This window comes from Suncus etruscus, chromosome 20 (assembly GCF_024139225.1).
Source record: "Suncus etruscus isolate mSunEtr1 chromosome 20, mSunEtr1.pri.cur, whole genome shotgun sequence".
Classification (NCBI taxonomy): domain Eukaryota; kingdom Metazoa; phylum Chordata; class Mammalia; order Eulipotyphla; family Soricidae; genus Suncus; species Suncus etruscus.
This window is the reverse complement of record NC_064867.1, coordinates 16,751,628-16,778,527: the sequence shown is the minus strand read 5'-3', so window position 1 is coordinate 16,778,527 and position 26,900 is coordinate 16,751,628. Positions and strand designations below refer to the sequence as shown.

Below are 26,900 nucleotides of genomic sequence, written 5' to 3'. Positions count from 1 at the left end.
AAAAAAACAAATAAAGGTACAGTGATAAGCAAATTTGTGAAAATTTTTATATTTTCAATGAGATCATTTAGTCATTTTCAAAAAGTTTAGTAAGCTCTTATTGCTAACTGACCATTCTGTTACTTCTTTATTGCTGAACATTAGGTGACTTCAGCTACACATTGTAATCTAAATTGGTGTGTTCCTATGGGGATGATAGCATTAAACAAAAATGGTCCAGAAATTTAAAGTATTATTGCTGATACTATAGTTTTTGTGAGGTGTGTTTTGGCTGCTAGGTCTTCTAGAAGTACAAGGGGGAGAGGGATTGGTGCCCATACTCATTCCAAAAAAGTCCTAAATACCAGCCTACCTGGAGTTTGGTCAGAGTGGTCTCTCTGCGGAGAGTCATAGAGGAGTGGTGAAGCAGGGCCATACACAAAGCAGCAATTATGGGTGTTGGGTGATTTGGCAGGGGGGGGACTTGGCCTACCCTTTAGAGCAGGGGTCCTCAAACTTTATTACACAGAGGGCCAATTCATTGTCCCTCAGACCATTGAAGAGCTAGACTATAGTTTAAAAAAAACTATGAAAAAATTTCTATGCACACTTCACATACCTGATTTTGAAGTTAAAAAAAAGACAACAGAAAATACAATATTTAAAATGAAGAACAAGTAAAATTAAATCCACAGACTTATCAGTATTTCAATGGGAACTCTGGGCTTGCTTTTGGCTAATAAGATAGCTGTTCAATGAGTTCCATAATTCCAATGAGAGTTCCATATTTGTCACTGTTAGTCATAACAAGTGATGCAAGTATGCATCAGCTAGTCTAGATCTAGTTGGAGATTTCAGATGTTTATTCTGGAAAAAGTCTGTTTACAGACATAAGTGATGCCAAAAATGGTTGCCATTTTGAGTGCATGGTTCCTGAAATTAGGATATATCAGAGGAGAGAGATGCGTAGAAATTATGTTTGAGAGGAGGAATTGAGAGACAAGAGAAAAAAGGGAGTCAGAGAGTGTGTGCACATCCCACACATGCACACTGTGGGTCCAGGATAAGTGGGCTGCTAAGCAGGACAGGCAGCAGCAGCAAAAATTCCCAGCAGGCTAGATAAATATTCTCGGTGGGCTGCATGTGGCTGATACGTTGTAGTTTGGGGACTGCTACTCTAGAAGCTACTTTCCATATATCAGTTTATTTGAAATCCTCGATAGCTGGACATTGGATTGTTTCCAGATTTTCAGCAACAGAGCAAAGATGCAAAGTAAACTTTGAAAAACTCAGATCTGTGTGTCTTCAAGTAGTTCTGTAGGACAGAAGGTTAGAAGAGGGTGCCTGAGAAGAAAGATAAACATAGAATAATGCTATCATTTATATATGGGTGAGGAAATGCAATGGTTTAAAGGGATGTGTGCTTAGATTTCTCTTCACCTTGAATATAGGGAAGAAGAAAAAAAAATCAAGTGTGTGTGTGTGTGTGTGTGTGTGTGTGTGTGTGTGTGTGGACGAGAAGAGATAGAGGAGAAGCTACCAGGCAGCAAGTGTCAAGGGAATTCAGGTACATTGGTGGTATTAAAAACAAGAGAGCTAAATATTTATGCCACAAGGTCAACAATACTAAAATCATGAGGCCCAAACTTTAACAACCAAACTTAAAAGATGCCTGTCAAGTTGGCAGGCAGTGGATGGGAGGTTTGGAGAGGGTGTTGCATTAAGCCCTTAGGATGGACTTGGATGGTGGATGGAGGTGGAGGCCTTTCTCTGCCATCCCAGGCCACGTGGCTCTGCAACCCAGAACGGGTCTGGGCCCAGGAAAGTGACGGGTATTGAACTCACTCACAGGCAGGGTTTGAGAGAGATAACATCTTTATTCAGCCCTAGCCAACAGATGTGGCTGCTAACTATTTACGCATGCCATTCTTAGCTTGCCCTGCGTCTTAACTCCTTTCAACCATCTTCCCTTTGACCTCCATGCTGGCAAAGACCAAAAGCCTTAATCCTCTCCGGTCAAAGCCTTACCTACCCTTTCCAAGACCCCTCCCTGAAATGGGTGGGGTCTTGCAAGTGAGATCAGGTTACACCGAATGAATGGGAGGATGGGGTCACATCTGCCCCCCCCCCCTTTTTATTTTTACAGAGGGAACCTGATAACATTGTTGGAGGGAAGTCAGCACTGGTGGAATCAGTGCTGAAATATTGTAGGTCTCAACCCAACATGAGTAACTTTGTAAATTATAGTGTTTTAATAATAAAAAAAAACTTAAGAAAAGAGAAGGGGGTGGCCAGATCAATGCTTATTGAAGCTTGTATTAGATGTTGCTAAATTGGTCCTGAAAGCTCATTGTCCATCTACTGCTATACATTGTGTCCAATAAACACTGAAGTGGATAGAGACTTGGAAGTCTGAATCTTTCTTTGATATTGCCCTACTTACTGCTATTTCTTTCTATCCAATTTAACTGATAGTGCTTTCTTTTTCTTGCCCCTTGTTTTTGTGTCTGGCCTGGTGTACTTACGAGATGCTCTTCCCTGCCTTTGATGTATTAAATCACAGAGCTCTCTTGCATATGCCAGAGCTCTTGTTCTATTGATGGCTGAGACTCCTAGAGTGCCCTAGCAATATATGAATCACAACAGCACTTTGGAGCTGTAGATCTTCCTGTATGGCAAGGAAGAACAGAGTGGAAGTGGAGACAAATGGAAAAGATGGTTGTACTGGTGGAATGATCCAGGCCTTTTAATCCTCTACCTTCTGAAATATAATTTACCTGATGATGCCTTTGTATTTTATTTAAGGGCAAAGATAGTGATAACCTGCTGAAAATGTGAATGTCATTCTTGAAGGATTATAATGCATACAGCGACTTGCTTTTACAACTCTCATTTTAGAATACTTTGTTATTTTGGCAAATGAGAATTATACATCATTTAAAATTGCCATCATTGATTTGATTCATTCTTTTGTCCATTTGAAAAGCATGAGTTAATGGCCTGCCTTTTTCCAACATAACATGTTATTTGAAAAATTAATTTAACTTGTCAAAATTTTGAGAACTTGCTTAATAAATTATGGTATATTCAAAGGCAAGAATAATTAATAACTAACAAATGTCAGATTCAGAAGAATTTTTAAAAATAAATTCTTAAGTGAATCACTATGAGATAGTTACAAAGCTATTCATGATTGAGTTTCAGTAATGCAATGTACAACACCCTTTACCACGGCACATTTCCTGCCACCAATGTCTCCAGTTTCTCTCTTGTCCTCTCCCTGTCTGCTTCTGTGGAGACATTTTTCTTCAAAAGACATTTTCAAAAGAAGGGAAATGTTCATTATGTATTATCAAGCTTTAAAAGCTGGTTTAAAGTGGTGTGCCCTGTATGATTCAAAATTTGTGAAAAAATAGATCTGTACTGGAATAAAGACAATTATAAAACATATTTCAACACTACTTATCCTTGGAGGATAATTAAAAATTATACTAGGGCCCAGGCCCCTAAGACCACTAAGCTACAATGATTTTTTTTAAATACTTTTGCTGAACTTTTGAAGAGACCCTCAGTTCTTTGTTCAGATTACAAAAACACTGCTTTTTTTGCTGGTACAATGAAAATCGAAGTTATTTATAACAAAATGAACTTGTAAATAAAGTTATTTTAATTATTATTTTTATTGTTCTTTCATTATTATCTTGGTGCTGGGGATTATACTAATGGCCTCATACAAACAATGTATGTATTCTACTTCTCAGTATAACCTCAGCTCTTTTGACTACTTTTTTCTTATTTTCTTGTATGACTGGGACTCAATTCTCTTGCTATTAAACTTAAAAAGACCTATGAAGAAAACTCATCTGATCACAGGATCAGTGTTAAACTTTTAATGAATTGACAACAGAGATGGGTTGGTGCCTGCTGTGTTTCTCACACCACTTTCCAGGATTTGAAGACTGTCCCTGATTAACATCAAGGCAAACAACAAAGCATGGAGGACTGATTTTACTGGCCAGAATTTGTTGCAAGGTGCAATGCTCGTCTAGAATCTAATCTTGTGAGACCTGAGTGTGGAAGTCTGTGATCCCTGGAGCAAAGATCAGAAGAAAACCATTGGCTGAGTGGGAAAATACTGAAGAATGAAGAGCATTCCTTGTCAAACAAGTAGGATTCTCAGGGCTCAATCCCAGAGGAACATGTTACAGACAGAGTAAGTAGGCAGAACGTCCAGTTGGAGATTAAGAAAAGTCAGACCTAAAGGAAGACCCAGTCAACAATGGATAGAGACACACACAGGGGGATAGAAGAGAGATAGATAGCAAAGAAGGGAAGGGAAATGTTTATTCCCCAAGTGCCCACTAGGTGGCAGACCCTTTCCTACTCTAAGAATTGGAGTAGTTTCAGGCACTTCTTGTTATAAAAATTCCCCAGGTCAGGTTAAACTCAAATTACTGGGTCTCTGTCCAGACCTTTGAATGCACTTATCTAGAGAGAGGTTCGAGATAACACATTTCTAGAAAGCTCGAGGTGCTTCTAGTGACACTTGGTAAGTGAATGTTGAGCACTGTCAAGGATAACATCTCAGATTCTGAGAAGGGGGAGGGGTGAAGAATCAGTTCAAATAGTGACCAAAAAACTCCAGGGAGGTGTAGTGTAGAGACAGAACTGTGGGTCGGAGGACGTGAATGGGATCACTTTCTATTTCTGCTTGAGAACAGAGAAAATTTAAACAGTGGGCTCTGTAGCAGAATACGAACTTTCCAGAGCTTTCATTCTCATTAAATGTGTTAGAATTTGATTTTCTTAGAATTATTATAGCAAATAGTAGCACAGACATATGGAAATTAAGGTAAAAGCAGTATTCAGACCACAATGATAAAGAAAAACATTAGATATAAACAAAAATAAGTGTAAAATCAAAGTCCAATGACTATTCTAGAATTTGGGTTTGGGATGCTTTTGCAAAGCATCTGCCTTGTAAACCAAGGACTCTGAGTTTGATCTCTGGCACTAGTTCATATGCCAAATGCAACATCCCAGGATCGTTTTTACATGATCCTTCATGCTCAAAGAAAGTGTGCTATAGCTGGCTCACTGAAGCCAATTCTATGTAGGTACAGAGACAATAATGAGGATGATGAAGACAGCAACAACAACAACAACAGCCACAGAAGCATTGTTAACAACAATGGAAAGGCAGAAAGATAACTGAAGAAATAAAAAATATATTAAAAACACCCTAAAATTGAATCAGTGATATTAAAAGTACTGAAAGTGAAGAGCCATTGGAAAGGTAGTGTGGTCCATTCTGGTGTGATTCCTGGATTGAATGCACAATATGTTTATAAAAATCTGGTCACACAGGACTTGGCAGGCAAGTTTCACATTCCTCATGTGGTCTCTACTTTTCAAAGAGATAAACATCTTTAATGTTAGTTATTGAATGTCAGTAACATCAAGCTGCTATAAAAGTTACTAAAACTTTCAGTGTGTGTACTTGCATCAATAGAGAGAAGTGAAAGTAATACCTTGCAAGAGGGTAGGCCTTCATAAACCACTTTAGCTTACATCAGCATTTTCAGTTGCAGGGCTAATTGTACATTGTCAAGTAGCTAATTTGTACTTTTTGGGGTCAAGTGGGAGGGGGAACCTCTTAAGTGAGTTCAGGCAAGTTCTCAGGGCCAGTTAAATTTGGTCATGTAAATGCTCGTGGTTCAATGCTAGGGCCTCATCAGGATGACTTGGGTCCTATGGTGCTGGGGGACACCAGAGCCACCTTGGCATGCTCAGTGGCCTTCAGGGAGATCATGTGGTGCCATAATCATACCCATCTCCCAGTCCTCAATTGGTTCTCTTGTCTCATTTTGATTAACTTTTTATATTCTTCAGGTACTTGGTTATTATTATTTCCATCTAGAATTATTAAAATGAGTTTATATTATGTGTGTTTGTGTGTGTATATTGCTGAATTTTGGAATCCAAAACACACATGCAAGGCATATGTTGTGTCACTGGGCAACCTGTATATCCGGTTGAATACAAGTTTGATCCTAATGCTTCTTTTTTTTTTATGCTGGTACACTAAGGTCAAGATTCTATGCATAGGGCACTTGATAAATAGTGATGAGGTAAGAGCATGGAGTGATAGGTGAGGACTGAGTTATAAAGCATGTGTGTGGGTTAGACAGAGATATCCAGCAAATAACTATCCAGTAAATATGGAAAATAAACAAGAACTTTCTTCACAGTGATTAGAGGTAGCAGATGGCAAAGATGGAGAACAAATTACAAAAAGTAATGAGCAAATAAATGCATTGCTTACCTTCACTAATACCTTACTAAATATAGGTATCTATACAAATGAACAAAACTCAGTTAATAAGGTCTTTAAAACATAAGAAACTATGCTTCCTGGTGGCATTTTCATGCTGAAACAAGATATTGTCTAATCTCCATGACAAGGTAATTATTCTGAAAATCATAAGATAATTGATTTAGTTCTTTTCTTTTTAAAACAAGAATTTTGCAATATATTTCCATTTTGGGGTTGCATCACCTCAGTTTGAGATATAAAATTCTTTTACTTAATGAGGTTCCCTTAGGATCTCCTTTCTTTGGGGAAGCTTATATTCTATCTTATTTCTTTCCCTCATTCTAAAATAAAACTATTTCACTTCAAATCAAAACAATATTTTAGAATTTTGAGAAAAAAGACAATAACAATTTAATTATATTTTATTACTTACTTTCACAAAAGAGAGTTGAATGGGTGACCCATTCAACTTTAGTCTTCCTGAAACATCATGCCCCCCAATACAATCATTTGTTCTCCTCTACTTTACTATTCCTTACCAGGCCTATAACAGAGCCCAAGGAATTTTTGTAATTTAATAGTGCATTGCTAGTAATAATGATCACTGTAATAATAATAGCTGCTATTTAGAGAGCAGTAGAAGAGAATTACAAGGTTAGATACTTAAGCATGTAATCTTATTTAATTCTATCAAGAATCAACTTACTTTGCTCAAGGACATACAGGAGAAGGGCTAGAATTCAAACCCCAAAATAGATTTAAAAATGCATGATTTTAGCAAGAGCTGAATTTCTTTGTTGTGCAATTTTTAGGCATTATGTATTATGAGTTATATTTTTGTAAGGAAAAAAAATAAATCTGAAACATTTATCTAAAAATTGATGGGTTTCTCACCACTGTCCAAGTAAGTGGAAGCAAAGAAACAAATAGGGCTACATTAAACTGAGAAGCTTTTGCACTTCAAAGGACACAGTGACTAGGATACAAAGGCTACTCCTGGAATGTGAGAAACTATTCACCCATACCCATCTGATAAGGGGTTAATATCTAGTATATGCAGGTAACTAACAGAACTTAACAACAACAACAACAACAACAACAACAAAATAACATCTAACCAACCCCATCAAAAAATAGGGAGAAGAAATGAACAGACATTTACTCAAGAAATACAGATGGCCCAAAGGCACATGAAAAAATGCTTCACAGACTAATCATCTGCGAGATTGCAAATCAAAACAACAATGAGGTATCATCTCACACTACAGAGACTAGCACACATCACAAAACCCAAAAACAACCAGTGCTAGTGTCCATGCATGGAGAAAGGAAACTTCATTCATTGCTGGTGGGAATGCCGACTAACCTAACTTTTCTGGAAAACAATATGTATATACCTCAAAAAAATAGAAGTTGAGTAGGGATATACCCTAGGAACACAAAAACACAATACAAAAATGCCCTCTGCACTCCTACATTCATTGTAGCACTATTTAGAATAGCTAAAATCTAGAAACAATGTAGGTGCCTGACAACAGATGAGTGGCTAAAGAAACTATGGTACAGCTGCACAATGGAAAGTGACATGCATGGACCCCTTCGTTAACAATAGTATTGAGAGAGGGGGAGGGAGAGACACAGAGAGAGAGAGAGAGAGAGAGAGAGAGAGAGAGAGAGAGAGAGAGAGAGAGAGAGAGAGAGAGAGAGAGAGAGAGAGAGAGAAAGAGAGAGAGAGAGAGCTTCCCAGAGACAGAGACAGGCAGAGGAGGGAGGTGGGAGGCAAACAAGGGACATTGATGGTGGGAGAGGTATACTGGTGTGGTGAAGGGTGGTGTATATTCTATGACTGAAACCTAACTGAACAATTTTGTACCCATGATTCTTAAATAAAGCAATCATATTAAAAAATCTTGGCCTTTGCATTAGAATAAAAATTGATGGGTTTCTTTTGGTTTTAGGCCACACCCAGCAGTGCTCAAGGCTGAGTTTTGGTTCTGTGCTCATGGAAGGTTTGGGGGACCATATGAGGTACCAGGGATTGAATCTGCATTGGGACATGCAAGCAAGTTCCCTATCTGCTGTAGAATTGCTTTGGCCTTCAAATTTACAGTCTTTTATGTATCTTTGGATATTTCATTTTGCTTGTGCTTTTTTGCTCTGTAGTGTGAGATGATACCTCATTGTTGTTTTGATTTGCAATCTCGCAGATGATTAGTGCTGTGAAGCATTTTTTTTTTCATGTGCCTTTGGGCCATCTGTATTTCTTGAGTAAATGTCTGTTCATTTCTTCTCCCTATTTTTTGATGGGGTTGGTTAAATGTTTTTGTTGTTGTTGTTGCTTCATTTTACCAATAAACTAGAAAATGTAGTGTTGGGAACTCTAGATGCCTGATCAAAGTTTCTCATAAATAACAAATACATAGATGAACTCTGGATGAGGAAATTAAGCAAAAATAATAATGAATATCAACTGTGCATGAATCATATTTAGTTAGTGATATTGTTTTTTGTTTTTTTTTTTGGGCCACACGTAGTGTTACTCAGGGATTACTCCTGGCTCTGTGCTCAGAAATTGCTCTTGGCAAGCTCAGGGGAACATATGGGATGCCGGGGATTGAATCCAGGTCCATCCCAGGTCAGTGCATGCAAGGCAAATGCCCTACTGCTGGGTTATCACTCCAGCCCTGATATTCTTAAACCTTGAGGACACCATAGTTTCATTGGCATTTCACTATAAATCAAGGATGGACATGGTTTTATACAGCTTATGAAATTCTGTAAATTCAGTATGCTGACAAATTCTAAGACTAAATCTCAACACTATTTCCAACAAATGTGCACACACATTTTTTTCTCCTAAGTATTCTACTTGAGTATTTTTCAACTCCTTTCTATAATAAAGATGAGAATTCAAGTACAAAACTTCCCAAAGAGAACATGCAAATTTGAATGTGCTCAAATCACAGCTCAGACCACCATTCCACAATTACATTTAGATATCCCATTTCCCATGGAAACAATCTACATTCTTAGTTTCCTGGAACAAATATTTCCAGCAAAGAAAAACACTGTTTGAAAGGGATAAATATAATCATGTGATTATGTTCAAGGTAAAAGAGTTTGCAGAAGACCTTCATGACTCATAGATAGTCTTTGCAAACTTTCACTGAGATATTTTGGTATGTGATTATTACTATAGTTTTTAAGTTTCAAACTTTAATTTAAAACTTTATCATGAGTTGTACTCCTAAAAGAAAAAAACAAAAGACCACTTCTTTTAATGCCAAATTAAAAATGAATGAAAAGTCACATGAACATGGGCATTTAAAGACGCAAATTGAATTCTTGGACACCTTAAAAACAGTGATTTAAGAAGTGAAGATTTGGAGGAACCCTAAGACAATAAAGTGATCAATACTGGACATCTGTTGGGATGGAGGCAATGTAAGGTGAAGACCAGTTAAATCTAATGCAATCAGGAACTTAGTCCAGTTTTAGCTTTTTTTTTTTTTTAAATGAGGTGACAATCTCCTAACACCATAATCTCACCATTCAGGATGATGATGTAGGATTTAAGTAAAAAAAAAGAAAGACAACTTAAGGCCTCTTTTTAAAGAATCAATTGTCAACTTAGTTTTAAAGGTAGACTTTGAGATCTCATTAGCTATTGGTATAGTGGGAAAAGATGTGCACATGCACGCACGCACACACACACACACACACACACACACACGGGCACACACACACACACACACGCACGGGCACACACACACACACACACCACTCACATCAAAGCAAGTAGTTACATAATGATGGTAATATGTGTTTCTTCTCAGATTCTAAAATAGAATTAAAGCTCAAATTAACACGCTATCTGCTAACTAGCAAAATGAAAATGTCCTTTCCCTAAATGCCCAATACAACACAAAACAGAAATGAACTGCTTTCTTTTGGATCCCACTTAGTTGTTCTAATTAAAAGAAGAAATGAATAAAAGCACCCCAAAACCAAACATCATAACAGATCAGTTAGAGCAAACACATGAACACCTAGACTAGAATCAGTGGGGACTGAGCACAGCACTAAGAACGGTTTTTCTGGTTGAAACATTTGGTAAAGTCTAATAAAAATCTGATTACCTTTACATTTCTTCTCTTCTGTTTGGAAGGTCTGGGCACCTGGGACACCTTGATCATTCAGATCATCATGGTCCAGATGGAATATCGAGCTGGTCCAAGTGGCTTGGATGAGATGTGGCGACTGTTCATTTTTCAGTGGATTGTGCCTCTCTGCATGGCTCTTCCTGCGTAGGCAGGCTCCAGACATTCCTACTAGCTTCCAGTCGTGTTCTCGGTCTGGACAGTGCTTCGGTTTGTCCCAGGCTGGAAGGCCATTTTCTGGAAGGTTGAAAAACACAAGATGACAAACTATTGGCGTTGCTAAGATATTGTTGAGATGCTGAGATTTGAAAGGCAAGTTGTTACTCAATTCTTTGGGACTGATCATATTCATATGCACCTCCACTTGACAGCAGATAGGATGCAGAATTTGTCAGCTTTCAGGCACTTAGCCACCACTGTTTGATTGTCTGCTGGAATAATCAACACATTCTCTTGAGTTTTTAGTATCTAGAAAGGCATGAGTTCCTCCGTGGGAAGGCTGTGCTTTTACAGCCTTCCACTGTGGGAAGAGCTGTTTCCACGTGAATTTATGTTGCTGCTTAAATGATCATTTGAGGTCTTGAGAGTCAGCGCTGGTCATGACCACTTTTCAGATACTAAGGATATGGAACATTCAGGATTCAGCCTTGTTTGACTGGTTGACCTGAAGGGCACCCTATTACTTAAGTGGGGACCTGCACATGGCTATACAGGGGAACAACAACTCTATTCTTACCACCTTTCACCTGTCAAGGATCTATAAAAAAGGAGACAACATCTTCAGAGACAAATTTTGTAAATGGATTCGATGTAGTCTCAAATGGGCAGTGAGATCATATGAAGACAAATAGAAAGTGATTTAGTTTAGGGCAAATTCAGATCCCTAATGATAGAATGGTAAGTCCAAATTTCTTTGATGGTTAATTACTTATATAGGTATATAGACAGCTAATTATTTATGTATCATATGTTGTTTTTTTTTTAAATTCAAGTTATAAGGACTTGATGAACTGAATTCTACAAAAATAGAAAAATGGAATAACATAAAAACTTTTATATTAACCTTCCATGGTATCAAATTCTACATCCTGGAATATATTTACTGTTGCATGGATATAAAGTAAAGAGCAAAAACTGAGTAAGCTAATATCTGCAGACATATTAAAAAGCAATCCATCTGGCCCAAATTTGCCTAACTTCTTAGGTGATTGTCAAAATTAGAAAAATATACTTTTATTTTAAAGTGATGTGTAAAATAATTGAAAAAGTACAATGTATTTATTGTATTTTTTATTTTTTAGGCCATCCCAATGATATTCATGGGTTACTCCTAACAGTGCTTGAACAAACAAATGGGAAGTTGGGGATCAAACCTGTGTGCAAAGCAACTGCTACCCACTATATTACCTCTCCAGCCTTAGAATATAATGTGTAATGATTTTTTAATGCTAAAATAATCTTAGAAAGACTCGTCAAAGCACAGTAGTGGAGATTTTATACAGCTTCTCTAACATTTAAAATAAATTTAAGATCATTTGATTCAAAGACTAAAAATGCCTTTCATAAGCACCTTCTATTAACACAAAGTCTTTAGTTGAGGCAGGTGAGGATAAATTCTCTATAAATGCATAATCTGCTCTTGGTCACTTTTGGAAGACACATTTATGCTTCTTGATATTCAGGTTACTACGTGGGAATTCTAGTACTCATAAATTCTATTTTTATTCCAAAAGAAGACTGTGAACCAAAATAGTAAAATAACAATTTACACAGGATCTCTTTGTGATAATTAATGGAAATGCTTGGATTAAGTATTTGAAATTGGCTTATAAGCAATAATTTCCTTTAAATAAATTAGACCATGTGATAGCTTTTGGCTGTAAAATTTGATCTTATTCCGAAAGGAGCCTTGAAAATTTACTCTTTGCAAAGGACTGTACTGCACATATCAGGTAAGTTGAAACAAACATTGGTGTTTTTCTCCTGTGAATTTATATGGCGTTATTCAATGGCTTGTGAATTAACTACGCCAACTACATTTAAAGGTACTTTTCTCATTATACATGAGGAGAAAATAGATTAAGATCTTGAAAGATTACATTGCGTTTCAGACTAAACATAGCTATGAAGAACCCACTTGAGTACCTATTATCCATGAGGGTTTAAGTTTTTCATGTTCTAAATATAAAGCTACTGAATATAAGAATTAATTGTGGGCCTGAAAGATTCATTTTAGTTTTAAAGAGCTGAAGCCTTCTCACCAAAACATATTTCTATGATGTTTACTTCATTTTTTCAAAGATTCTCTACAACCTCAGTAAATTACATTTCATAAAGCTCCACTTTAAGTGATGTTTATCATATTAATCTATAAAGCCTCCTACATTGGAATCTTTTACAGAAATTCTTAAAGCTCAGCCTTCTTTATTCATTGACTCCCCCAGGGAATGTAAGATGGGTGTCTATAAAGCAAAGGACATTATTTCAGGGTGAGGCCAAAGTTAATATTGCATTCCCTTTCTGTAGGAATAGAAGCTGTTATGATTTGGAAAGGGCTTTATTCACGAGAGGTCATTATGATCTCACAATTATCATTTGTAGTGGCATTCATAACAATGATATTCAATTGCTTAATTGACAGCTTTATTGGTTGGTGTATTTTGGGGAAACCTGAGGGCCAGGATACCTGCTTGGGTCATGGAAAACTCCACAGAGAAATCATCTAAGAATGTTTGGTTCTCATTTTCCCAAGAACTGGGGATGAGTGGGGCGAGGCATATTGTTGGTGTGAACAATAAGTTATCTTCACCTATATTTCTTTCAGGTCTTTCTCCCTCCCTCCCTCCCTCCCTCCCTCCCTCCCTCCCTCCCTCCCTCCTCCCTCCCTCCCTCCCTCCCTCCCTCCCTCCCTCCCTCCCTCCCTCCCTCCCTCCCTCCCTCCCTCCCTCCCTTCCTCTTACTCCTGACTCTATACTTTGGGATCACAGCTGGCAGAATTTGGGGGACAAAATGTGCTGCTTATTGATTGACACCGGGTTGACAATGAGCAAGACAAGCACCTCATTCTTTGTACCTATCTCTCTGACCCATTTTATGCAATTTATGTGTCTAATGCTTATCTTCTTTAGTTCTCTCAATACTCAAACAAATGAGATATTTCCTTTTAGTGGTATTTTTTACTGTCCTTCAGATGATTCTGCTATCTAATTATGTTTGAAATCAATGTGGTTAAGAAAATCTAGGGTGAGTCAGAGAAACAGTATAAAGGCTAATGCACTTAGGCACTTGCTTTGCATGTGGTCAATCTACATTTAATCTATAGCACTACACTTTGAGCACCTCCAGAAGGAAGCCCTTAGCACAGAGCCAGAAGTAAACTCTGAGTACAACTAGGAATGATCATGATTACTCCTAAGAAAATTTAAGGTAAGAAAACAAATAATTGTTAATTTTTTGATAAAAATACAGTCTCCTTTTCAGGTGTTAATGTTACACAATTTTGGAGTAAATTTAAACTATAGTTAAAATTTTTATTATTTAGGGGTCTATTGTGCAAAGTATTAAAAGTAAAATAGAAATTGTATGTAGATTAAAGATATGAATAGAAATGAATGTTCACTCAAAAAACATGCTCTAAATGTTCTCTGGGTCTTAAGGTATCAAGCAGTCGAAATACATTCTCTTAAAAAAGAAGGACCTGTAGAAAGCACCGTATTTGCCCCTCCCTTGAAGTAGTCACTTTTCTTTTAAATGAATCCTAGCTAGGATGGTGTTTTTAACATTTAAAACCAGTTTAATTTTATAGTTACGATGCAAACAAATAACTGGAATAAAGAAAAATGCGACTTTAAATAACACATCATCTAATAGATCTTTTATAAAAAGCAAATATAAATGTCATGAACATAACTTTTATGTTACTCTGAAAATTTTATTAAAGATAGCAGAAATTAGATTTGTCTATCAAAAGAGAATTACATGAAAATATTCAAAAAATTTAGGTCATAATAGAAAACTGATAGCTCAACAAGCACAAGGGCAATGGAAGCAGAATTATGAAGGAATGGTCAAAAGATTATAGTTTCAAGGTGCTCTCTGAAAGTGTTTTGTTTACAATGAAAGTTCATAAGTACCAGGAACTAATATACAAAATTATATTCTATCTTAGAAGGATGTGGATATACAGTGTTTTGAAAACCTAGGAATGCGTATGAAATCAGCATAGTAGAACATCAGCTATCAAAAATGATCATTCAATTTTCATTTTGGTTTTAAACTCATCCCAGAAGTCTTAGCCTTGTTGAATTCTCATAGTTTATACCTGCCAATTGATTTTTATTTGTGGAATCAAGTAGATGAGCAATATTTTGTTCAGTATGTACTTAGGGCCAAAAACTGAACTTTTTTTCATTTTTACGAATAACCAAGGAAGCACACATTGACCAAAGAAGCACAAAGAGAGTTCTGTTTGAGTGACAACTGCCGAAAAGCTCTTCATCTCTTCTTTATTGCCTTTCTGTGGTGTTAACAGATTGATTCTCAGTGTTTTTGAGTTTGATGAGTAGCCATTGACATAGTAATAGCTATCATTTGCTTAGCGCTTTGAAATTTCTGGACACACTATGCTTGTTGTCTGATTCCATTTTCTTAGTTACCACTTATCATACCAATGGCTTCCTGGCTTTAGCTCTCAGCCACCTTTGGCCCCTTGTCTTCTGATGTTGTTATAGCATAGAATGTATAAGCTCGCTTCTAAAGATTTCCCATTAATGTTAGAATAAATTCTCTCTTTTTAAAATTTTTATTGTGACCAATGTGAATTTAAACTCTTTTTTTAAAACTTTATTTAAGCACTGTGGTTACAAAATTGTTTATAGTTGGGTTTCAGTCATACAATGAACCCCATCCTTTACCCATCCCTTAACCCATCACCACCCTTCCCATCACTTATGTCTATTGTTCCCACCCCACCCCTCCACTTCCTCCTGCCTTGCTCTAGGGCAAGCAAATTGCTTCCCTGTCTCTCTCTCTCTCTCTCTCTCTCTCTGTTTCTCTTTCTGTCTCTGTCTTTCTCTCTATGTCTCTGTCTCTGTCTCTGTCTCTCTCTCCTTTTTGACACTGTAGTTTGCACTATTGTTAATGGAGGGGTGCCTTGCTTGTTGTTTCTCCACTTTCCAAGGGCTGAATTATTGTCTAGAGCAATCAGTTCCATCTTTCATTGTCTCAGTAGACTCTTCTCTACTCTAGCTACACTCAGCGCTCTTTGGGGTAAGCTTTCTACCCTGGGCTGGATTTCCTGACCTTTGTCTCTATTGTCTCTGGGTATTATTACTATAGTTTCTCTTGTTTTTCTTATGTCCCACAAATGAGTGAGATTTAGAATACACTCTAAAGGTCCATTTTTGTGCTGTTCTTTCTCAATCCTTTTTTTAAACAGCCTCCTAAAGTCCCAGGAGCAAGTGGTAGGATTAAACTCCTTTCACATGATATTTAAGTCCTTTAAAAGTACAGAAACAACTATCATGCAATCTTAATGAATGAGAGAAGTAGAATGCCTCTCTCAAATACAGGGAGGTGTGTGGAGAAGGGAGGGGGCATTGATGGTGGGAATGTTGCATTGGTGAAAGGGGCATTCTGTTTATGACTGAAACCCAATTACAATCATGCTTGTAATCATGGTGCATAAATAAAAATTTTTACATAAAAATAATAAAAGAACCTCTCAAGATTGCATTTCTTAGTTATTATGGTTGAAAGCAACAAACCTAAAGGGCTGAACCCCTGTAAAGTTTGGTAAAGACTTTGGTCAGTGGATGGTGGCGGGGAAGAGGTTGGAAGAGGAGATAGGACTTCAGTGTATGCAATTTTGGACTAAAGAAATCTAAAACAGGCAGATGAAAAAAGTAAAAGCCAAACAACAAAACAACAAAAACAACCAAACCTCTGAAGCAGAATAGAGCACATACAAACTTTCTCTCTCTAGGAATTTTTAGTCATTGTGCAATTGTGTCCTTTATGAGAGATATGGTCATCCACAACTCTTAGGATCATCGTTTAGTCATAACTAGATGCTGTTGTACAACCTCTGAGTGCTTTGTGCACAGAGAAGAAAGGGCAACTGGATGCCTCCCTTCCTTCCTGCTCCCAAATAGGGCAAAGGATTCATTTTTATTTTGATTATTTATCTCCCATGAAACACTCTGCTTAAACCACAGGCATGATGGTTCATTGTTTGCTGCCCAGACAAGCATTTGCGAAACACTCGGCGAGAAACTAGAGGATGGTGTTTGCACGACCTCTGAAACCCTGACATATTTCTTTGAGCCTAGTCATCTGTCTGGTATCTGGGGTGGGCTGGCCTATCACCAGGGAGCAGGGCTGCTGGCAAGTTTCCTAGGGCAATGTGGCCTGGCCTGGGAATCATGGCCTAGCTCATCTGTGGAGCAGGGGTGGCACTTGCTTCCATTTATGAAGGTCTTGGTGACTTACTTCCCCAGTGGAAGCTTAGACACATGTCAATTTTGAGTACTGAACAAGGGAAAGATTCCTTAAAACAGGAAATAGTCAAATTAGTTCCTACTTTCAAAGGAAATCCACCACCAATGTCACTTCCAAACATTGTGAGTAGAAAGGTTATATGACCTGTAGAAGATTTTTAGGAAAAATACCTCCTAGAGTTGGTGAAGGTTACATGAGTCAACGGAATTACAAATTCTAGCACTGAATAGAATATATGTGTTCAATGAGACCATGTTTTAATGCTAAAACTGTAGAGAGCAAATCCTCAAAGCTCACTGGGAAGAAGACGGGAAGATCCATTCTCATGATCCTTCCTTCTCTCAACTTAAGATGGTAGATACCAAAACCAAAATTTATTATTTATAGAGAGTATATCATGTGATAGAAAAAATTCTGAATGTTTTGTTATCTTACTTAACATACAATAATACCAAAAAATAGCTTTTATTTTTGTAATTTTAACCAAAGAGGAAGTAAAGGTAGAGGGAAGTTAACTAATTATAGGCATCTCTATTTAGAATGTTATGATATCATGGTTGTTAATTCACTTCTTTCTATGTCTGACACTGCTAGAACTGGAACTAGATCTTATTTAACTTTGGTCTCTAGCTGTAAATCTGGCCACTGATGAATGGTTCTTCACTTTTTCCTCTCTTCTCTCCAAGCCAGTAGGAAAGAGGAATTTTAAAATAGATAGAACACATGCTACTTCCATACATGCTTATTCTAATTCCACTTTTTGTTTGTTTGTTTTTGGGCCACATCTGGTGACGTTCAGGGGTTACTCCTGGCTATAGCTCAGAAATTGCCCCTGATTAAGGGACCATATGGGACGTTGGGGGATCAAACCAGGGTCTGTCCTAGGCTAGCACGTGCAAGGCAGACGCCTTACACCCTGCACCACCACTCTGGCTCCTCTAATCCCATTTCTGCTCAGCCAAATGCCCCATTTCTTTATCTTCTCCCTTCACCCAGCTCTCTTTCTCTTATTCTCTCCCTTTCTCAGATACTATCTACCTCTGATTATTTTAATAGTGGTTTTTTAAAGAAACTAGACTTTGGAGGTTGAGAAGAGAATAATGACCTTTATTTATAACTGATTTGAAAATTTAAAAGAAACTAAGCTTTGAATGACTAGAGGAATAGAATGCTGAGGGGTGAAATCATAATGTGCTGAAACATTCCAATCACGTTGCATTCAGCTGGAGAACCAATCTCCTGCTTCACTCCTGAGGTTTTAAAAACCAAGATCTGCTGGATCCTGGTTCAGCCTTTGTCTAGTTTCATGAAATAAATCCAGAAAAAAGTCTTCTTGTCAACAAAGTCCTGCAAAATTAGCATCTTTGTTCAAATGGGTTGCCTTTTATTCCTATATGGCTTTGGTTTTCTTTTACTGAGCACCTGCCTATTAACTTACCCTCTTGTTGAGGCTGGCCTGCTCTGCCCTATCTATGCACAGGTAAAATTAAGTTTGCTATCACAGATGGTTTCTCTAATTTCATTGGCAGGGATTCTTGGTCCATTAAATGAGTAAGATTTGGTCACTGTGAAGAAACTAATCTTTTCCTTATCTGTCTGCTTCTCCAGTTTTCTTGTATATTCCATTAGGCTATCAAACTATCACACTGAAAAACAATCAGCATTGCTATAGAAACTTCAAGTAATTATTCTGAAACTAGAAACTACAATGATAATCTCCTGATAACAAGTCAAAACCTTGAAAAAGTTTTACAAATGTGTGCTGAGAATTATTAAGTGGCATATATATTTGAAGATTTAGTCTGGAAGAAAGTTAAAGTGATGTGTGTTCAAATGCCATACATGCACAGATGGTGGTCGCCAGGTTCCTGAGCATCATCTCACAATTATTTGACCACACAGGAGCATGGTGGTACCCAAGGAACAGTGACTAGAAGTCCCGATGACCAGGAGAGTTTTTTCCATAAAACAGAATGGACCCCTCCTGCAGAAGTGGACATTTGGTTTTCCATTATTCATACCGGATTTAATCAGAGACTCCTCAGGTCAGATGACTCAAACTTTGAGGCAATTACTCTACAGGCCACAGAGATCCCATTTAGTATATTAGAAAAGTTACAGCTGTGGCAGAAACATTCATATTAAAGAGCCACAAATGCACATAAAAGGAAACAGATGTTTACTGCCAGGATTGGATTTCTCTGTATGAAAGTTCAGATCTCAATGTTTATTCTTGTTGCCAGCCTAAACCAATATTTTGGAAAAAATAATAAAGTCATATATAAAATCAGCCCTATTTCACATTCCCAAACTTGAAATATGTCTTGCCTTAAGAGGAAATACCTGGGAATCTTTTCTGACTTTGGAAACTAGAACTGGGTATAACATGAATTGAAAACAAATTTTGACATTTGCAATTTTTCAAATAAATGATAAAATGTAATTTGGATAATCAGACAATTATTTTTGTTTTAGTTTTTTTAGGTCACACTTGGTGGTGCTCAGGGTTTACTTCTCGATTTGTGCTCAGGAAGGATAATCAGACCAGTTTTATATATCACATTGTAAAGAGAGTCTCATTACTTAGCAACAAAGCACAATTTTTTTTACAAATCACATGCAAAATGGAGAAAAATATATACTAGAGTAGCAGAGAAACACATAGGCCATACATTGTGCCTTTTCTGGGTTTTCATAGAATCACAACCTAATTTTCCATTTTTTTTCTCTAACACTAAATAACTGGGATCAAGATCATTTGGGGAGGAAACATTTCAATTTGGAGAAGTTTGTATTTCCCTTTTGTTCACAAATAAAGGGTCTGCAATGTTGTGGATATCTTCGTTACTCTTTGTTATGACAGCAGCCAAAATTTTTCAGATAGGAGAGGAATGCTTGAAAGAGGGCACTTGGGATGTTTTTAGACTAGAAAGGGTTTCCTCCTTTTTCTTTTCCTCCTTTCCTTTCCTTTCCTTTCCTTTCCTTTCCTTTCCTTTCCTTTCCTTTCCTTTCCTTTCCTTTCCTTTCCTTTCCTTTCCTTTCCTTTCCTTTCCTTTCCTTTCCTTCTTTCCTTTCCTTTCCTTTCCTTTCCTTTCCTTTCCTTTCCTTTCCTTTCCTTTTCCTTTCCTTTTCCTTTCCTTTTCCTTTCCTTTTCCTTTCCTTTCCTTTCCTTTCCTTTCCTTTCCTTTCCTTTCCTTTCCTTTCCTTTCCTTTCCTTTCCTTTTCCTTTTCCTTTTCCTTTTCCTTTTCCTTTCCTTTCCTTTCCTTTCCTTTCCTTTCCTTTCCTTTCCTTTCCTTTCCTTTCTTTTCCTTTCCTTTCCTTTCCTTTTTCTTCCTTTCCTCCCCTTCCCTCCCCTCCCTTCCCTTCCCCTCCCCACTGCTCCCTTCCCCTTCCCCTCCCCACCGCTCCCTTCCCCTTCCCCTTCCTTCCCCTTCCCCTTTTTCCCCTTCCCCTTCTTCCCCTTCCCCTTCTTTCCCTTTCCCTTCCTCTTCTTCCCCTTCCCCTTCTTCCCCTTCCCCTTCCCTTCCCTTCCCCTCCCCACCGCTCCCTTCCCCTTCCCACCGCTCCCTTCCCCTTCCTTCCCCTTCCCCTTCCTTCCCCTTCCCCTTCCTTCCCCTTCTTCCCCTTCCCCTTCCTCTTCTTCCCCTTCCCCTTCTTCCCTTCCCCTTCCCCTTCTTCCCCTTCCCCTTCCCGTCCTTTCCCTTCCCTTCCCTTCCCTTCCCTTCCCTTCCCTTCCCTTCCCTTCCCTTCCCTTCCCTTCCCTTCCCTTCCCTTCCCTTTCCATTTTATTCCTGTCCTCAGGGTTTATTCCTAGCTCTGCATTCAGAAATCATTATGGTGCTCAGGGAACTACACTTGAGGTCAGGAATCGACTCTAGATTGGTTGTATGCAGGGCAAACATCTTCCTTACTGTATTATCTATCAAACATCTGATTTCATATATTTCTTTTGCAAATTTTTCTGTCAAGGACATCCAATAAAATAAAAAGTGAAAATTGACATATAAATTTTTTTTGTTTTTCGGCCACACCTGGTGACACTCAGGGGTTATTCCTGACTATTTGCTCAGAAATCGATCTCGGTTGGGGGACCATATGGGTCGCTGGGAGATAGAGCCTCAGTCTGTGTACGCAAGGCAAATGCCTAATGACCTGCGCCACCACTCCTGCCCTGAAAATTAACATTTAACTATATATTATATACGTCAGACAATCAAACTATATTGAATTAATACAATAATGTACTGAGGTTGAAATTTTATGTTCTTTTATAAAAAATTAAGATATGACTCAGACAGAATAAGCAGCTTGTTAAAGGACAGAGTCAAGATCCAGACTCCAGTAGATAGAGCCTACCACGACACATCTTTACCACCTCATGAGGTCAACATCTAACAATGTGGATGATTATCACAGGGAAAAGAACAAAATCTTTTGGATGGACAAACAGAGTCAGAGGTTTGGAATAAAGAAAGTTCAAAGAGGTCATGTTTTTGGACATGGTTTTGCTCAAAGTTATGCAGATGAGAGAAGTGTTAAGAACAGGTCTTCTGATTCTTCATTTCATGGTCCTTTAATTGGAAACATGCCTTTTTGGGGATACAACAAAGATTTATTGCTCAATCTCAATGATGTTTTAAATTCTGAAGTTTGCACTCTATACCTCAAACATTAAGAACTGTTTTTCTAATTAAACCATCTCTTCCCGTAATTTACCAAACAAGAGACAGCTGTACATGCAAAGATTGTGTTTCCCACAGACTGTTGATGGTGACTTTTCAAAAAAATTTGTGTTTATGGTGGTATGGACTCTGCCTCCAAGTTGCTATCAATCCTGGAATGAGGGTGAAATGAAAGCTAATCATCAAGGTAAGGAAGAATTGTTTTGTTTCTTAATTGTCCAGCTAGAAAGTTAAAAGGCCTTTAGGAAAGATCATTTCATTTTGAACTAATCATATTGAAAGCTAATTCTTTTTTTTTTTTTTTTTTTTGGTTTTTGGGCCACACCCAGCGGTGCTCAGGGGTTACTCCTGGCCGTCTGCTCAGAAATAGCTCCTGGCAGGCACGGGGGGGGGGGGGGGGACCATATGGGACACCGGGATTCGAACCAACCACCTTTGGTCTTGGATCAGCTGCTTGCAAGACAAACACCGCTGTGCTATCTCTCCGGGCCCTGAAAGCTAATTCTTACAGAGTTAACTCACTATAGAGTTCTAGGCCGGGGCATTTACTATTTAATATACTTGTTACATCAAGGACAGAAAGGAAAGGTTATTATCAGCCCCATTTCACAGATGAAGAAACTTTGGCTGAGAGAGCTATAGAATTCCTGAAGGGAAAATGGAATCACTATATATACAAAGCACAGACTCAACAACATTGAAAACACAAGACCGTGGAATTTTGAACTGTGCCTGTAGGTGGTAGGTGGGCTGAGGTAGAGGTTTAGGGGTCGGGAGTGGGGGTTTGAGTATGAGAATACATTGTGGAGGGAAGTTAACTTTGGTGGTAGAATTGTTGTTGAAATATATGCCTAAAACTCAGCTATCAATAGCATTGTAAGTCATGGTTCTTTTTTTTTAAATAATAATAATTTTTTTATTTAAGCATCGTGGTTACAAAAATGTTCATAGTTGGGTTTCAATCATCAGATTTATACCACCCTTTACAGTGTAACTTTCCCACCACCAATAAATCACGGTTCTTTAAATAAATGTTTTAAAAAATTCCCAAAGCTACAGATAGTAAATGGAAATTGTACTCATAATCTCTAGGCAACTCAATAAATTAAATAACTGCAATCTGATAATGTAAACATAAAGCCAGGTAAGGACCTGGTGCTCAGAACCTTCAAGATAGTCAAACTGACAATAGGAAAGCCTATAAAATTACAAAGTACCATCTCTCAGCATGAATATTATTTTGAGAGACTAATCTATTTCATCAAGAACTTTTATTCCAAGAAATAAAGTCCATCTTTAAAAAGGAATGAAATCAAAGGAAGTAATTCTTTAGAATATATATTTTCTCCCTTAAGGAAGGATATTAAGTCTAAATAAATAGGCTTGTTTGATTTTATACATGGAACAATGGTGGCTAAGGACACTGATGGAAACTTAAAAGGATGTTTTTTGAATAAAGAAAGTTACAGCTTGAGAAACAAATATTTCCAATTTATGAAATCTGGCCTGAAATATTTTCTGACTAAAAAAAAAAAGTAAAAACTATTGTGCTGTTAGCAATTATCTTGTTTGTTTGGTATATGTGCACAATTTCTGAAGAGCTGTATTACCAAACTGGTGATGCCAAAGAACTCTCCAAACTAATCATGGCATATCCCTTGGGTATTCTCTGAGGCCAAAATCGCAAATTAGGAGGAAGGTGTCAGAAAACAATTCAGATGATTATTTTCATCAATATGGGCAGTTTGCTTTCTGGGGTTGTCTCATTATAATGGCATTAAGTTCAAGAATAGCTTGCTAAAGAGATGAAAACATGGGGTTGAAGGAAGGAAACTGAAAGGGGAGAAGATATACTAGAAGAAATATCTCCTGCAACTTTCCTCTAAAAAATAGATCTATACATTAATTTTAAGTGTACAGATACCCAAGCCAAGTTACTGTTAGTGCGCAAGTAGCCAGAAGTCCTTTTCTAAGATGTTTGTCTTCTTGGGGACAGTTGGCAATGTCTGGAGAGAAGTCTTGGTCACAATTTGGTGTGTGTATACTACCAGTGTTTAGTCGGTTCATGATAAGAATGCTGCCAAACTTTCCCCCTCCCTTTCTGCCCCCAATACAGGGCCTCACAAATATGGGGCATGCACTCTATTGCTAAGTCATATTCTTGTCCCTTTTTAAACATTTTAAAATGCCCAGGCTTACTTTCTACAACAAAAAACTATCCATTTCTAAATGTTCTTTTTTTTAGTTTTTGTTTTTGGGCCACATCTGGTGGTAGTGCTCGGGGATTACTTCTGGCTCTGAGCTCCTGACAGGTTTGGGGGATCATATGGGATGCTGGGGATCGAACCTAGATCAGCTGCATGCAAGGCAAACATCCTACCTTTGTGCTATTGCTCCAGCCCTTCAAAATGTTCTTACTCTAATTGTAGGCTTTGGAATACCTGCTATCATCTTTTCCACCACTAAGACTCACTCCAGGAGGAAGAGTTTGGATAAGAATTAGCACCAGTGGAAATACTTGTCAGTGGCTCTCAAATTTAATCTAAATTCAGTTCTAACCTGTGCATTTTAGTCATGGTGCCATAACATGGACATTCACTTTTAGTAACTAGAAAAGACAGTGAAATTTATAAAGCTTAGTTCACTTTTTGAAGTCGTGTTATTCATAAGCAAATTTGTGATATGATTATTTTGGAATATAATCATGACTCTTTTTTTGGGGGGTTGGGCCACACCTGGTGATGCTCATGGGTTACTTCTGGCTATGATCTCAGAAATCGCTCCTGGCTCGAGGGACCATATGGGACACCAGGGATTGAACCCAGGTTCGTCCTGGGTCAGCAGCATGCAAGACATCCATGAATTATTTTTTAATACCCCAAATTTTTTGATACCAAAAATTATTTGCACTTGACATTGATTACAATTGCTTTCCAGCAAGGAAAATAATGCTATAAGAAATTCTATGCTGCAAACAAATCTTATTTACCTTCTCTTCATTGCTACTACAGATCTGTAGGCTTTGATACAAAAGGCCATTTTTTTTTTTTTGGTTAGGTATTTGGAATTTCCTTTTCACCAAAGTCCCAGGCTGTTTTCTTTCTGGTTTCTGAAGACCTATATTTGGAGGACGTGCTGTAGAGGCTTTTATTTAAAGAAAGTGAAGCAGACACAACATGAGCCATATAATTAGTAGTACAGATGAGTACTAGAGTTGTCATTTCTTTTCCTTTTGCATTTTAGAGAAATAAATTTTGTTCTTTGTACCTATAGATAACAGTGCCAAACCAAAAAGATCCTACCTTGTCCAACCCATACTGAGTGACGTCATAACTCTTTTCCATATTTTCCATTTTACCTTGTGACCCAGGAATTAGTGAGAGACAATTGGGTCAAAGTGACATGGAGGTAGGCAACCCTCAATCTGGTGAGACATCTTGTTTCCAGTGAACAGCCACTGCTTTCTGGAATCTCAAATCTGCCTGCGGGTTTAAGGCAGTTGCTCATTATGTAAAATGTAATTATGTTAGACTGAAACATTCTGGTGATTCCTTGCATGTAAGTAAATGTTAGGCTTCCTAAACCAATGTAGCCATGGGGAGTGGCAAACAATGGCATCAAATATGGGCTGAGCAACACTGGCCCTGCTGCAGGACGTGAATAATGAGGACAGAATAGAGTGATGAAACACTGTGAAAATGAGTGGGAGAAAGAGGTAGAGGGAGAATGGGAGAGAGAGGTAGGAAGAAAGAGAGAAGAGTAAAAGGGAAGGAGAGAAACTGATTGGGAAGCATGTTTGGTCAAATTATCATGAGACTAGGCCTATTTGTCCTAGGTCCAGGCGCCATATACTCGGCCAATTTAGTTATTATCATCTTGGCCAATGTATGTAGACATCAAAGACCTTCAACCAATTTTTGGACCATGGAAAGTTTGTGTGAAGTGTTGGGAAACACAGCACATTTTTAATCTTGGAAATTTGGACACTTTACAGGCTTCTATTAATTAAACATGCAATGAGCTGTGAAGTTGGAAAGCAGAGGAAATCTCTCACAGATATAACAGACCCTGCCTGGAAACAGAGATGAGGCTAATCCTAAGGTTAATAAATATTTTCTGAGTTTTTATTTTTTATGCAAAGCCACACCAAAAGCATATTTTAAGAAATCACTATCCAGAAAGGAGGAAACAATAGAGACAGGTATGTTATCAGGTCAGTAGTAAAAGGATCCCCAAAGCTTTAGCATTAAGATTTTCACAGGTGTCTTTTCTCAGAAACATTATAAAGTGATATTTTATCTCATTTTGTTGTTTGTGTGGGAAAATGATGGGTTACATCCAGTAGTGGTTAGGGGTGGAACTGTGTTGGCTGATTTGCAAGACAAGTATTTTAACTCTTACAGTCTTTCTACCTCTCCTTCTCCAAAGAGGGTTATTTAAAATAAAATGACAGTTCTCAAGGATCAGCTTGGAATTCCAAGTAAGACCTAAATTTCTACTTCCTGAATAGTGGAGTGGGTTTTTCAGGAAAGTTGAATTGCCTATAACTAGGGCATTGATCAAAACCATCATCCATGGAGTTGGAGGCAAGATAATAAGAAAGTTGCATTGGTTCCCCTAAGCCTTTCTCACTTGACGTTCCCAACATTCCAACTAAGGCAGGGGTCTCAAACTCAATTTACCTGGGGGCCGCAGGAGGCAAAGTTGGGGTGAGGCAGGGCCGCATAAGGGATTTCGCTTACTGAATATTTGCAATAAAAAATCGCATTAGTAAGAAAAAAAATCGCCCAAAATCGCATTAAACATTTGCATACCCCGAACAGAACTGCTCGGGGTATGCGAATGTTTAATGTGATTTTTTTCTTACTAATGCGATTTTTATTGCTATTATTCAGTAAGTGAATAATCGCGAATAGCGCGATATTGAAGGCCAATATTTGAATGTTGTATGGAGGGCCGCAAACGACCCGTGGGCCGCGAGTTTGAGACCCCTGAACTAAGGTGTTAAACACATATGTTCTTTTCATTTGATCCTCAGAGCAAGGTTAAGAAAAGCAATATCTGCCTCCATCTCACAGATGAAAGAATTGAGGATTAAGAGTGTTTCCTTTCTTAATTTTTTTTTCTTTCTTAATCTCTTAAATGATTAAGCAACATTCCAGGTCAAGTTGAAGAGATGGAACTTCATAAGATGCAAAAAGGATTTGCCATAGGCTTGTGTGCTTGGGATTTCTGAGGTACAGAGAGGACCTGTCATGCTGGTA

The 26,900-nt window shown here is 37.9% G+C and overlaps 1 protein-coding gene across 1 annotated transcript in view; it reads right to left on the bottom strand.

The window, feature by feature from the left end:
* THRB (thyroid hormone receptor beta) overlaps positions 1-26,900 on the bottom strand; it is a 395,989-nt gene that overhangs the window by 92,366 nt on the left and 276,723 nt on the right. Inside the window, exon 4 of the mRNA XM_049766061.1 lies at positions 10,435-10,692. Within this exon, the coding sequence (XP_049622018.1) occupies positions 10,435-10,692 (258 nt within the window). The remainder of the gene's footprint in view (positions 1-10,434; positions 10,693-26,900) is intronic.